The sequence below is a fragment of the Ptiloglossa arizonensis genome, chromosome 2, assembly GCF_051014685.1.
Source record: "Ptiloglossa arizonensis isolate GNS036 chromosome 2, iyPtiAriz1_principal, whole genome shotgun sequence".
In the NCBI taxonomy this organism is placed as follows: Eukaryota; Metazoa; Arthropoda; class Insecta; order Hymenoptera; family Colletidae; genus Ptiloglossa; species Ptiloglossa arizonensis.
Window position 1 is genome coordinate 33325247 of NC_135049.1, and position 15222 is coordinate 33340468.

General features: G+C 30.0%; 3 protein-coding genes across 8 annotated transcripts; 2 read left to right on the plus strand and 1 right to left on the minus strand.

Moving 5' to 3' along the window:
- Positions 1–1253: 1253 nt before the first annotated feature.
- Positions 1254–3606, plus strand: Pbgs (Porphobilinogen synthase). 5 transcript variants are annotated; one of them, XM_076305713.1, is made up of 7 exons: positions 1695–1827; positions 1932–2046; positions 2425–2572; positions 2637–2856; positions 2937–3169; positions 3239–3284; positions 3356–3606. In XM_076305713.1, the coding sequence occupies exons 1-7, from the start codon at positions 1749–1751 to the stop codon at positions 3427–3429; spliced, it is 915 nt and encodes a 304-aa protein (XP_076161828.1). In that variant the 5' UTR covers positions 1695–1748; the 3' UTR covers positions 3430–3606. The 5 variants fall into 5 exon arrangements, with proteins under 5 accessions (XP_076161826.1, XP_076161827.1, XP_076161829.1 ...); XM_076305711.1 differs by adding an exon at positions 1254–1349 and having other exon boundaries at positions 1827–2046; positions 3239–3606; XM_076305712.1 differs by adding an exon at positions 1283–1339 and having other exon boundaries at positions 1827–2046; positions 3239–3606.
- A 643-nt stretch (positions 3607–4249) lies between these two features.
- Hsc70-3 (heat shock protein 70 cognate 3) lies at positions 4250–7901 on the plus strand. Its single transcript, XM_076305694.1, has 6 exons — positions 4250–4408; positions 4989–5132; positions 5218–5638; positions 5723–6088; positions 6174–6577; positions 6662–7901. Exons 2-6 carry the CDS (start codon positions 5011–5013, stop codon positions 7314–7316), a joined length of 1968 nt encoding a protein of 655 aa, XP_076161809.1. The 5' UTR covers positions 4250–4408; positions 4989–5010; the 3' UTR covers positions 7317–7901.
- A 57-nt stretch (positions 7902–7958) lies between these two features.
- On the minus strand, positions 7959–15183 carry LOC143143869 (RNA-binding protein RO60). 2 transcript variants are annotated; one of them, XR_012991282.1, is made up of 9 exons: positions 14924–15183; positions 14159–14369; positions 13727–14093; positions 13443–13654; positions 13154–13359; positions 12965–13085; positions 12488–12894; positions 12174–12417; positions 7959–11569 (listed from the first exon to the last, which is right to left on the minus strand). XR_012991282.1 is itself a non-coding variant. In XM_076305695.1 (8 exons), the coding sequence occupies exons 2-8, from the start codon at positions 14351–14353 to the stop codon at positions 12285–12287; spliced, it is 1641 nt and encodes a 546-aa protein (XP_076161810.1). In that variant the 5' UTR covers positions 14354–14369; positions 14924–15183; the 3' UTR covers positions 7959–12284. The 2 variants fall into 2 exon arrangements, 1 of the variants encoding a protein (XP_076161810.1); XM_076305695.1 differs by having other exon boundaries at positions 7959–12417.
- Between the last annotated feature and the right edge of the window lie 39 nt (positions 15184–15222).

Genomic DNA, 15222 nt, shown 5'->3' on the forward strand with positions numbered 1-15222 from the left:
TTTTAAAAATGATTTTTATAACATAAGCCTAATAAAGAATTTTAAATAAAAATATGAATACTATTATTAAACATGAAAGTGGGTTAGTGATGGTTTGATAGTATATATCAGATGCTAAAACAGAAAATTATTTTTTATTTAAATACTTTAAAAGAGAATTTAAAAAGTAGCATCGAAAAATTGAGAATTTTAAGAAAAGTTATCAATACACCTCCTAAAACACTCGATATAAATGTAATTGAGAATATTTTATATAAATTAGAAGTAAGAATAAAAAGACATAATTTCGAATAAAAATGATTTAAAAAAGGCAATGCAAGAAAAATAAAGCAAAATTGAACCCGACTTTATACAAAACTTAGTAAAATTAATGCCAAAAAGGTTACATGTCGTAAAATGTAACTACAGATATTCTGTAAAGTACTAATTTTTAATTTAAATAAAGTTTAAAAAAAGAATCTTAATGTGTACGATTTCAGCAGTGAAATGTTTTTTGCACTGTATTATAATAATTTCATTAGTTTATGGTAAGCAATATTCATTTCTTTCGTAATTATTACACAATAAATATAAATATATTTAGAATATATTTATTCCAAATTTATTTTTAGAATAAAACATTTTCATGTGTGGTGTACGATTTGGATTGTAACCAGTGTGGCCAAATTTTATCTCCTAAATTGCTGTCTGGAGGAGTGGGAGAAAGAAATACATTAAAATCGCGATGCGATTCGCGATCTTTTTCCACTCCAATGCCTTTAATGCACGTTGCGTAAAGGAGCGGAAGGATTCCCACCATACTATCTTCTCCCACTCCTCCCAGTTAGCGATTAGGGAATAAAATATGGCTACGTTGGTTACGACTGTATGTGTATGTACACCTAGGGATGGCAACGATTCGTCAATATTATCATCATTAATATATCAAAACTACAGATATTTTTTGATGAATTTGAAATTTAGGATTCCCCATCATTTAGTTTTCGAACAATAAACAGATATGTAATATTATTATGGCATATTGTACGTAGGTAGCTACAAATCCAGACATAATAATAGCACCGTATTTTATTTTTAACCTTTTAATTACGATTAGTACCTATAGGCGATCAGTTGGGTCTAAGCAATATATTTGACAGTTTGCCTGATAAATACTGCAATTAATAAACAATGTTTAATAAAACTGGTAAATAAATATTGTTCCTTTATGTCACGTGAAAACGAACCTTTAAGTTGCCTAATATGTTTGTCATTCACCGAGAGCGCAAAGTAATTATTTATTCTGTACCAAGTGTATTGAGCGACATCCTGAAAATATAAAATCGCGCGAAATTATGAAGTAATTCTTGGTATATATAAAAGATTTCTTATTTGTAATCTCTATCAATAACGTGATCGATTTATAAAAATATAAGTAGATAAGCATTAGGGCAAAAAAGATTTTTTATTACTATCTTTTAAAATTTGTGAACAAATTATGTAGAATTTTTTAGTAGGCATTTTTAGCTTATCATGCTGACGATTAATTTTACGATTGAAAGTATCAATCATTTTTTTTATATATATATATATGTGTATTTATTAATTATAAATAAGTTGTTTATCGTTTTTATTTATTAGAAAATATAAATAATTTAAGGACAGGCAATAAAGTCATAAATTTGAACAAAATAAATATTTGTTATATGTTCTTTTAAGTAAAGAAATTTATTATAAATAAATGCAATTGTTCAAATCAATAAAATACAATGGTGATCAAGATTATTTATTATTTATTTGTGGAAAAGAAATTATTGAAAATGTATTGTATACGCTTTAATGTACAGGGTGAGTTTATAAATCCATAGTGAAAGGGCATACAAATATATTTATGTGGTAGAAAGTTGTGGAATAAGTAGAAAGAGAAATTAATTTATTTTGAAAAATGTCAGAAGTGCTAGCCAAACACACCCTTCACAGCGGCATTTTTCATCCTACTCTACGGCAATGGCAATCACCAAATGTAGAAATTACTGTTAACAATCTCATGTATCCGATTTTCATTTCGTAAGTACAATTATTTATAACCTATCGCTTTTGATTGTGATTTATATATATACATTTATGTGTATTTGTATATACATGCATTTATGTCCACATGTGTTTAATGACATTATAATCTTATTCAAATATAGTAACAAATCAAGTAAAAAAGGAATAAAATAATTTGAACATTTTTGAAAGTGTTAAATACTTTGTTACATAAGAATTTTGAAGAATGTATTGAAAGTATTGCTTATTAACAACAGATTTACGGAAGTGTGCAAATTATAGTTCCTTAGGATATATTCTATAGGAATGAAAAAGCTTGTTTATTGTTAAATTGGCAATTTATTTAAACACATTTGTTCCTGTTAAGATTATATAGCTACAATATTTTTTCAGAGACGAACAAGATGCTAAGGATCCAATTGCTAGTATGCCAGGTGTTTATCGGTATGGTATTAATCAATTGCGTAAAATGTTGCAACCATTAGTTTCAAAGGGACTACAATCAATATTATTGTTTGGAGTATCAAAACATTTAAAAAAGGTAAACCATACATAGAAAATATTTGATAACAAATTGTTTAAAAATTGCATTACATTTTCAATAGGATCATATTGGAAGTAATGCAGATAGTACACAGAATCCCATTATTCAAGCTGTACCTTTGATAAGACAATGGTTTCCACATTTGTTAATAGCATGTGATATTTGTTTATGTCCCTATACTGTTCACGGACATTGTGGAATTTTAAATGATGATGGAAGCATAAATAACAAAGCTAGTATTACACGAATTTCAGAAATCGCTCTTGCGTATGCAAAAGCTGGTGAGATTACCCTTTTCTCCAAATGTATTTATTTCTACTAAATACTTTTAATTCATTGCTTATAAAATTACACAATGAAGGTGCACAAATTGTGGCCCCATCTGATATGATGGATGGAAGAATAGGGGCAATAAAACAAAAATTAGCAGTAACTGAATTAGCAAACAAAGTTGCAGTTTTATCGTATGCTGTGAAATTTGCATCAGGATTTTATGGACCTTTTAGAGATGCCTCAAAGTCAGCACCAAAATTTGGAGATCGAAAATGTTATCAATTGCCTCCAGGAAGTAATGGATTAGCTGCCAGAGCTGCTGTTAGTACTATTATATTCCCTAGTTTATGTATGTGGTTTGTCTTTAATAAATTGTATTATTGTTTGAAGGCTAGAGATGTATCTGAAGGAGCTGACATGCTTATGGTGAAACCAGGTCTCTCTTACTTAGATGTTGTTAGGCACACTAAAGATACATATCCAGAATATCCAATGTTTGTATATCAGGTTTCAGGAGAATATGCTATGCTTTATCATGGAGCTCAAAATGGGGCAATCAATTTAGAAAATGTATTAAATGAAGTTCTTTTATCTATGAGAAGAGCAGGAGCTGATTGCATTATTACATATTTTACACCACTAATTTTAGATATGTTGCAACCAAAGAGCAAATATTGAAGATATTTGTATGTTTGACATGTATATGGTCATAATAATGTTGTTTGATATTTTAAATAAAAGTCAATTATATATGAGGATTTAGTTTATTCACTATTTTTTATCAAATTATACAAACACATTCAAAAATTATATATGTAAAAAACTGACTTAATGTACAGATGACAAAATAGAAAAAATTCAGTTCATTTCGTTGATCAAAGCTGAAATTCTGTCCCGTTAGATACCACTATGTTGTATTAAAAGTGCAAATGTTAGAATTCTAACGGCTACTTAGATTGCAAAATAATCTTTTTCAAATAAATTGATAATTGTAAAATTGAATTTTATAATTTTGTAAGTAAATAATTGATAATACTTTTAATGTATGACATGTAAACATTTTATGAAGCGACGTCAATGATAATAATTATACGTACTAACGTAAGTATGTACATGTTAATATTTTATAAAAAGATTAAATAAAATACAAGTTTTATATACATAATTCAATAAGAAAGCTTATTTAATAATATTTTTTGTGGTATACATATACTTTTTTTTGCCTTTTTTTAATAATAATAAGTGGCTAAAAAAATGTTCACATGTTACGTGGCTCTTTCCGAAATTTCCAGAAGTACGATACCATTATGACGTGGGCCTATCAATAGCAGCCAACTGTATAATATAAACCAATCGGTGTTTGCCTTTCCATTGGTACGGATTTTCTGAACCAATCAACATAGGCCACGACAAAATCTTTTCGTTAAAATCCCGGTATTAAGATCGATCTGTAGTCAGTCATTCCTGGTTGTTCCTGTTGTTCGTTGAAGTTTGACTGAAGTGATTACATTTTTTACTTAGAACAAAAAGAAAAGGAGTGCACATATTATTTTGAATCTGGTAAGTATTGAACGCTTCAAACATTAATCTTGTTTTATTAATATCAATGAGGTGCGGAAAATCGCACTTGAGACTTTATCGGGCTTTGATGATTCTTCGTTATATGCCACGTCTTGCTACAAAAGTATAATTCTTTGAATTTTCTAACTGAAATTTAATTATTCATTTTTTTAATTTCTCGAAAAGCGTTACACATAATGTTCTGTTGATAGCATAGTTTCGTGATAATATTCGAATTTCATATGATTTCGCATAGTGCCAGATATACTGGAGTGTATGTTCTCCGAAATTAAATATTATAATAACAGATCATATTTTATGTTTAATTTGATATCTTTATTAATTATATTTCTTTTTATTGAAACGACCGTTTTGTGTTATTTAAAATGTTCATATAATTTTCAAAAACTTTTGTTACTGTGTACATCAAAACTAGAATTTTCCATGAATCAGAGATTCGTTTTGTTTACAATTTTTATGACAAACTAAACGTGTTTTGCTAAGTACCATTGATTATAAATATTGGATGTCTCAAAGACCATTTTCAAAAACTTAATATTGACTATTACCCATTTTTTAGGGCTGCTTTTATATAAAGAAAAATGAAAGGAGCTAAAGTTCTACATTTACTGGGCTTAATAACCCTTGCTTTTGCAAAGGAACTGGTACAGAAAGAGGATATTGGAACTGTCATTGGAATTGATTTGGGCACAACATATTCTTGGTAAGCTAAAGAGCAGATCATTTTAAAGTAACTTGTGTTTGTGTGTGTTTTGAGGAAATATTTGTATGATAATTAATTATTTCAGTGTTGGAGTTTACAAAAATGGAAGAGCAGAAATTATAGCTAATGATCAAGGAAATAGAATTACTCCTTCATATGTAGCATTCACTGCCGATGGTGAACGTTTAATTGGAGATGCTGCAAAGAATCAGTTAACTGCAAATCCAGAAAACACAGTCTTTGATGCCAAACGATTAATTGGTAGAGAATGGTCAGATGTTACTGTGCAACATGATATTAAGTTCTTCCCATTTACAGTAATTGAATTGAATAGGAAACCACATATAAGATTGGTGGTCAATGGTGAAGAAAAAACATTTGCACCTGAAGAAATTTCTGCTATGGTTCTTGGTAAAATGAAAGAAACTGCTGAAGCATATTTGGGTAAAAAAGTTACTCATGCAGTTGTCACTGTACCAGCCTACTTTAATGATGCACAAAGACAAGTAAGCACAGAATATATACTTCTACTGAACAAATCCGATTTAATTTTGAGAACATTTATTAATTGATTAATTATTTTCATTTAGGCTACTAAAGATGCAGGTACCATTTCTGGACTTGTTGTCATGCGAATCATTAATGAACCTACAGCTGCAGCAATTGCTTATGGCTTAGACAAAAAAGATGGAGAGAAGAATGTTTTAGTTTTTGATTTGGGTGGTGGTACTTTTGATGTTAGCTTACTTACCATTGATAACGGAGTATTTGAAGTTGTGGCAACGAATGGAGACACTCACTTGGGTGGTGAAGATTTTGATCAACGTGTAATGGATCATTTCATCAAATTGTACAAGAAAAAAAAGGGCAAAGACATACGCAAGGATAGTAGAGCTTTACAGAAATTGCGTCGTGAAGTTGAAAAAGCTAAAAGGGCACTCAGTGCTAGTCACCAAGTATGTAAAGGTTTTCTTGTAATATTGCTTTGTTTGGAAAGGATATATTACACTAATTGATACATGTTTTCTTTCTTCTTTATAGGTGAGAATTGAAATAGAATCATTTTTTGAAGGTGAAGACTTCTCAGAAACTTTGACACGTGCCAAATTTGAAGAGTTAAACATGGATCTTTTTCGAAGTACCTTGAAACCTGTACAAAAAGTTTTAGACGATTCTGACATGAATAAGAAGGATGTTGATGAAATTGTACTTGTGGGAGGATCTACTAGAATTCCCAAAGTTCAACAATTAGTCAAGGAATTTTTTGGTGGTAAAGAACCGTCTCGAGGCATTAATCCCGATGAAGCTGTCGCGTATGGTGCCGCTGTTCAAGCTGGTGTACTCTCTGGTGAACAAGATACAGACGCTATTGTACTTCTGGACGTTAATCCACTTACTATGGGTATTGAAACTGTTGGAGGTGTAATGACCAAACTCATTCCCAGGTAGAAATATATTTTTAACCTTGTTTGATTTTATTCAAATCATTAATACATTTAAATCAGTAACATATTTTTTTTCACGTACAGAAATACTGTAATTCCAACAAAAAAATCGCAAATTTTCTCTACTGCGTCAGACAACCAACACACGGTTACTATTCAAGTATATGAGGGTGAACGTCCAATGACAAAAGATAACCATCTTCTTGGCAAATTTGACCTTACCGGAATCCCACCAGCACCTCGAGGAATACCACAGATTGAGGTTACATTTGAAATCGATGCTAACGGAATTTTGCAAGTATCTGCTGAAGACAAAGGAACTGGCAATCGAGAGAAGATTGTCATTACTAATGATCAAAACAGACTTACTCCCGACGATATCGAGAGAATGATTAAGGATGCTGAGAAATTTGCGAACGATGACAAAAAACTAAAGGAACGCGTAGAAGCGCGTAACGAACTCGAATCGTATGCTTACTCCCTGAAAAATCAACTAGATGATAAAGAAAAACTCGGCTCGAAAGTCAGTGATTCTGACAAAGCTAAGATGGAGGAAGCTATCGAAGAGAAGATTAAATGGCTTGAATATAACCCAGATACTGATCCAGAAGAATATAAGAAACAAAAAAAAGAGCTTACTGATATTGTTCAGCCTATTATTGCTAAATTGTATCAGGGTGCAGGTGCTGGTGTTTCACCATCTGGTGGAGACGATGATGATTTAAAGGACGAACTTTAACTATAACTAATCAGTACATGTATTATTCGTCCTAATTTAGACTGAATTTCACAGTCTCTCGTGCAAATGCTGCGGAGATTATCCACGTTGTTGATATGTCGAGTATAAAAAAGACTCATCAACGAACGTCTGTTATTCATTAAGTTGCATTAGAACTATATTATACACGGTGGTGATGATCACTCTGTGTATTGTTCTGTAATGCAGTTTATCACGTAACATAACGATCATTTTGATCTTTTTCGTAAAAGAAAAGGAAAAAGAGATATATTTAAGAGAAAGAAACTCTTTACAATAACTTCTTTAATTTCTACGTAAGACTCCGCGTGTTAATTTATTTTACTTAATTGTTTTGTATGTTCTATTACATATATAATCGAATAAATACAGTTGTGTAATTCATGTTACAGATTTGCAGCATGCATGCGAATTAGAATGATTGTTTGTGTAAGTGGAGCATGATTTGCGTCTATTTACTGCCTGTAGAAAACTATATCGTACTATGTACAATATGGATGTTCTGTATGAGTGAATGTCATATGTATCAGTATCACGAAAATAAACATTTTTTCAGTAAACTATAAACATTGACTATTGTATTCAAACATACTTTCCAGTTGTGTGCAGTTTAGTTGTTTCAATTAAAACAAAGAAAAGAGTATTTTTCTGAGATGGATTCGAAACAAATTTTATTCCAAGATACAGTTTGACCATATAATAAAAACAGTTGAAAATTTATAGACGGGATTAATTATTCTCTATATTTTTAATTGCCTATTGTGTATATTTTATCGAAATATAATATTAACAGACACAATAATATTAATATAATGTACGCATTTTTTTTTAATAACTTCCTGATATTCTTTCGTTTGCTCAAAGCAATCCAGTCATTTTCACTCACGGTACAAAAATAATGTGGGACTCCCATTAACAATTTTTTCCTACTGTGACATTCTTTTTGCTGTAAATTTTTTGTGTGAATTATTACTTTTCATAGTACACATTTTTAATGTTTACAATTTAAAAAAGTAATATTTTTCAAAGCAGAATTAATAAAGTTAATAATACTATACGTAATTACATAGAACAAGAAACGGCGTATTTTCTTTCCAGGTTCATGCACATATAGATACATGATTGTTTTCTTTATGTAGGCGAGAATCATCGTTAACAAAATGATTGGATAAATAAAATATTGTTTAGTATTCTTTAAATGTTTTTAGGGGTCCCGTAACAAGGTATTTGCTCCGGGGTTTGTCTTTGTTAAGACCAGCGCTGTGTTTACTTTGCAGATTTAGAGTATTTTCTTTTTTCGTTGCTTTATAAAAAAGTAAGGCGTTCTATATGGAGTTATAGGTTAGAAATTCAATTTCTTTCGCAAGCATAATTAGTGCACCTTCTTCATGATATTGAGAATAAATACGAGGTATTTCGTTATGTTTTGTACGTTATAATTTAATCTTTTTTGTTTTTTGGTATTCCATCGAGATATTTATAAATGATGGACATTGGGCAGTCCCTTCACGGATCATCGAACAGAAGATGCACTAAAAATGCGATTACAATAATCTTTCATCTTTTTTTTTTCTTATTTCATTAATCCTAAGGAACATGTTATCATATTCATGTGTACTCTGAGACTCCGATAATCAGTATACCATGCGTAAAACATTGTTCGCTCGAATACACTTTCATAAGATAAACAATTTGTACTTCCTGATCGAAATCAAATATCTTAGTTCTGGAAATCAAAGGATCGTTTTTGACGAGAAAGCTAATTTTTCTCTCGTTTGCATTACGTTAATGTAACGTGATACTTTGTATCGACAGTGCACCTTGGTCCTCGTTACATTACGAATTGTTATACGACACGGATTTCTTTGTTTCCAACTTTTTTCTTTTAAGGTAAAATGATCTGTTTTTTAACTAATATGAACACATTCAACTGTTTCTTCTCATTTCAATTAGACAGAACAGCAAAACCTGAAATCAGTGAACTTTGAAACAGAAGCGTAGAAGTACGCGTTTTCTTCAGGTTGCGTTTGTCTCTAAATAGTTTTCCTATTTTTTTTTATTTTTTATTTTCCTTTCTTAACATATCGGACGTATTCTTACAATAGATAACGATCGTGCCTGATTTACGCGACACGAAAGAAAAGAAATTTTAATCGATTTTTATACAATTGTAGTAAATAAATTTCAATATCGAATTAAGATTGATATATCGAAAAATTTTGCAAAATAAATAATTTTGAACTCGAAACATCGAGTGTTAAACTTGTTATATAGTTTTTAGAATATAGTATATTGATTGTTAAAAATTTCATAGATTTAGTACCGTTGCTAAGTCAACGAAAAATGATTGAATTTAACGTACAAAAATGGTAGTTGAAAAATAATAGTGACAATGTATAGTTGAAAAGTACTTCTCTAAATGCACGAAAAATAAGTAGAATAAACGTGACAAATTTTCGCGTTTCTCTTCGATCGTTAGGTAAGAGCATGTACAGGGTGTCTCACTGATAATCTTGAAAGCTTGAAAAGTACGATCTTATGGAAAAATGTGTCCCCCGAAACAAATTAATTTTTCTTTCGACATTTGTTGGAAAGCACAAATATTCAAGACGATCATAACAAATGAGACCCCCTATATAGTAAGCTACTGCATGCGGTATTAAATAATACAATAAGCTACAAATATAGATGTAGCTATGTACGTTCTATTACTCTTAATAAGTAAAATAGTAAATATATGCGCAACTCTTAAAGCACTTTTCGAAAAAAAAAAACTTTTTAACATTTTCTTTTTCAGAAAATGACACATAGTCTATCTGATATTAAGTGTATAAATAATATTTGTAAGCGTATTATCGGTTCGTGAACTTCATTTAGACAAAGTTTCTCTAAAAAATACTATTACTTTCGATAACTTTTATCAAATGTCCTGCAATGTGTCGCGTAAATATGATTAAAGATTACAAAATTGAATTATAAAGAACGATGTATCAAACAAAGGTATATAACATTTCCTTTAAAAAAAAGTACTTCTAAATTTTATACCACTATAATATGTCCTAAGAGATTCACTACACCGCTTCCATGCAGTATTTACTTTTAGTAACGCACATATGTAGCGCTTTATATTTTTCGTACTAAGATACGAGGTTCTGTTTGAAGTTTGTTCTTTCTTTTTTCTTCGAGAAACAAAACTACCATCGTATTCTATACTTGGTGCGCGGGCGCGCGCGCGCGCGCGTGTGTATGTGTTAAAACTAGCAATGTATGATCGATATCGATCTATGAATTACCAAGCAGGCTGCAAAGAACACGTGAATATTAAGCACTTAATTTAAACGTTTGTCAGACCTGAGAATTTATTCACGCTGTTACTTTTTAGCGACGTTAAGAAGAACTTGCTTCTTATTTTGGAAACCAAAGGATTTTTGGTGATGGTAATTCAAGGATTGAGAAAGAATTAGAGGTATCTCTGGATACTGTCGTACTTCTAACGAAAAAAATCGTTGCGCTAATAGGTATAGATACTAATTAACAAATAAAGCAGATACGTGGTGCGCCTCTGACCTCATTTACTTATTCTTCCACCTAGTTTGAAAAATAACAATGTACTTTGTATCACAGTATTATATCAGTAGTGTATTTAATATTTGTCGCATTTACTTTGGATATGGCAAATATGAAATGTAATAGTAAAATTATACTAATGTAAGCTTATATTCTTTGGGGCTAAATGCATATCACAGTGGGAAATTTTTCGACATTCTATTTTTTTTTAAATTCTTATTCGAATCGCCAGATGCGCACCAGTTTCAGAAATATATTGTCTAAAAAATCATATTAAATCTATACATCTTATTAAAGATATTACTGAAAGCTTTACCGCCAACCAGTGGAAATAAGCAGGCAATAATATTAAAGTAAAAGTATTTTTTACCATTAGTTAAAAATGCTCCTTAGACTATTTTAGATACTTACAAGTACCTAATATGCAAGTCTTATCCTAATTTTTTTAGCTGCGCAACTGATTTTATTAAATGGAAAACGATAAATTATTAAACGGACACTTGCTTCTGAATGATACAAAGTGGTGCATGTTACATGAAACATTTTCATTTTTCTAATCAAATGATTGATTACAGATGTACCACATTCATTTACTTCTCAATTATTAATTTGCTCGAATTGGTGTGCCATTCATTTAAATAAATTTTTACAAAATTCATTAGACCATCCTATAAAACAAATGAAATTACTATCAAATGTTACACAGCTCATTCTAAATGTTAAAGCATGCAGTAAATATTATTTTTAATGTTGACGTGTTAGTATTTATATGAGATAATTATAATGTTAAAAGTTAGTAATGAATAATTGTTATGTGCTGAAAAATTCTTTCTCTTATTCCACCAAATTTAAAAATAAGAAAAAGAATGTAAATAATTTCTCACGAATATGACTTTGTACTAAAACTACATGTAATGTCAATCATCAATAATATGGAAGAAAGTTCTTTAAGCTGAATAATTTTTTCAATACAGTTTAAACAAAAATTTTGTTTAATCGTTTGAATACTCGCGTATCACCATTTAATGATAATCCCCTTCATATTAATACTAGAATTTCGACGGACACAAACTATAATAATTATAAATGCACAAAAACTTCACGTTGAATGAGATTTAAACGCTAATTTTAAAGTACTTTATAGCACTTTGTTTAGCTATTGTATACTCTGACTACTGTGTAAGTATCAAATTAACAGCATTCACAGATTATTGAAAACTATAATTTAGAAATCTGATTGTAATAATTTAAGTATTTTGAAATATTTCTTACTTGACAATATCATAAAAACGATTTAATAATCAAGTTACTGTCATTTTGAAAGCATTATAAATGATTAACTAGTATTGCTTGCCAAAGAAGAAATTGGTATGCATGCAGTGATTAAAACAGAGATTTTGCAAAAGCCTGTATAATTAGAGGAACACTAGCATCGAAACCATTAATTGTTAAAATATTATTGTCACGTTTTTCTTTGCGATAGGTCGAAGAAAAACATACAGCACAATTTATTAACCTGAAAATAAGTAAACATAAAATATTGTATCAACTGTTGTTTATGGATAGAGTAATTTAAAGGGACTCACTTTGTATTTGGAAGTTTGAGTTTTTTTCTGTATGCCTGAAGCTCTGTTTCGGAATTATCAGATTTTTGAAATATTTGATCTACAACGTTGATAAATACGTCGTATTTGTTATTTTGATAAGCAGCCCATGACATTGGTTTACCCAAATTGACATTTCCAACAGGCATCTGCTGTAGTCTTCTCATAGTCTGACTAAAGGAAGCTGTTTTGTTAACATTGACAATATGAATTCCAACATTTTTAAATGTTGCAATAGTGACATTCTTCTCACTGCGAAGAAGTGCAAGTGCAATCATGCATCCTGCTTCTGCACCATTTACATTACCACTGCGCCAAGTATATCTTTCTAGCATTACTTCATTCATATTGATTGTTATCATATAGCGCAAACCAGTTGGTTGAATGTGCTGAAAAAAATATATTCAATGATAAATTAACAAAACAAAAATAATGTTGTGCAAAGATATTTATACTCACATTAAATGAAAGATTTAACATTTTATAGAGAGCACTAATGATTTTAGAATTTGGTTTGGTTGGAATTGGTAATGATTTATCAATTTTTTCTTTGATTTTCCTTTTTTCATGTGTTAATGGCCTTCAAAAAAATTATGCATTAAATGAGATTAACAACTACTTATTACTTATTTGATAATTGCTGCTTACTTTCCAGAGTTTTCATAATCCCTTATTGTTACTAAAACTAAAGCTGGATGAACTTTGTCTCTGGTAATATACCCTTCAGATGTGATTTGATCTATTATTTTAGAAACTGTTATAGAATTTGGTTTCAATAACTCAAGATTGTGAATTCTTTGCAAATTCTTTAAAAGTGTAATTAAATTCATTGATGGTATCAATGCATTCCACACCTAATGATTACAATGAAATTATATATCAACTATACAAGATACAAGAGTACCAAGGAATTCTTATTCTCTTTTTGTACAATTACCTCTTTAGACTTTAGCAAATGTCCAGGTACATGATCTAATGTTAAGTTATATATTTCCAAAAGAATTGCTGCTTGAATTTCATCTGTACAATGTTTAAAATCTTCAACGTGTTCAATATATTCTACTATTGTTGAAAATTTTAAATCTTCTGCATATGACTTTTTGATTTCTTCCAAACCATATATTACATACTTAAGGACAACTTCTGCCCCTGTTTAAAAATATATTATACAATCAATAAAAGAATATTCATTTGATGGTTACATTGCAATAAAATAAGTACCAGGAGAATTGGGTACAGGATGTGACAACTTTATAATATCCTTATGCTTCCAACCATATCTTCCTTTGTACCTTGTGACACATTTTGCTAATTCCATTGGAGTCTTTGATAAATACCAATTATTTACAGCTTTTCTTAAACCTTGGCCCCATCCATGTTTTGAACTACCAGCTGCATTAAGCTCTTTTTGTTTACTTATTTGAGAAGCAAATTTGATGAACAAAATAAAATGTTGTGGTGATGAACAGATTTTATTCACAGCTGTATATGCTGCATGTCGTAAATCTTTACTTTTCATTTGTCTACAGCAAACAGCAAGAGCAAACACTAATGTTTCTGGATTTGGAACAACATTGCTTTCAAATGCCTATAAAAAAAAAACACATTATTAAATATACGTAATTACTTTGATTAATCATAATAAAACCTTACTTTTGTGATTATTTGAACTGGCAATAATTGTTTTTCTATATTCTCAGCTAATTCCTCTATAGATGGAACATTTTTAGCCAAAAAGTAGTTGTGAACAAACCAGTTTCCAGGTTGGTAATCTGGATATTCTTTTCCAACATAAAGAAATTGTGATAATCGTATCTCAGGATCATTTGAATCCAGATCTACTGCCATTTCTTAATACGCAGTGCTATAAAACACAATTGATAGATTTAAATACACAATATAATTTATTCTTTTCTGATGATTGAAACACATAATTTAATATATGTTTGTTTTTTAATTATGAAGTAACTACCCAAAGTATAAAATTATCAAAGATCATGTATTTAACAAACAACTGTGAATAGTTTTGTGCTTAAAAAATTACAATATAAAACTATTACTTTTTCAAATCTTTGTTAAAAGAACACGTTTGATATGCTAATCCATGTATATGTTTGTTTAAATAAATATCTCTGTAAATGCAGAAAAATGTGTATTTCTTTTAGAATGACGTCGTCTGTAATAGTTTTATAAAAAGTATTCGGAAATCTAAGATCTACTTGTTCAATGTATAATGAAACATAGTAATAGGTATCATTGGATGACCTGATAAGGTAATACAAAAATACGGGATATGCCATTATAGTAATGTGTGGGTTCAGCTTCATAAATTATATATACAACCATAAATCGTGCACAATTACAAGAACTCTCAATAATTAGTACAATCTGTCATTATGAGTATTCGTTTCTTATTACCTTTTGTTAGTTGAAAGGATAACAATGCGAAACACAACCATATAGAACGACGTTTGTGACGTACAAAAACGCACTGACGGAAGAATTTACACGCTCCGTGAAGCTCTCAGGTCAACTATGTACAAAATACAAAAGCTCATTGACCTCTAGAGAGCCACTAATATTTCAACAACATAACGCTTTTTAAATTTCCAGCACAATTAAAAACTTATCTTCGCGCTATTTTTTGCGTTTCGATGTTGATCCTTTCTTATTTTTTTAATTAAAATTTGGTAGACTTTTTAAGTATTTTCAAAATG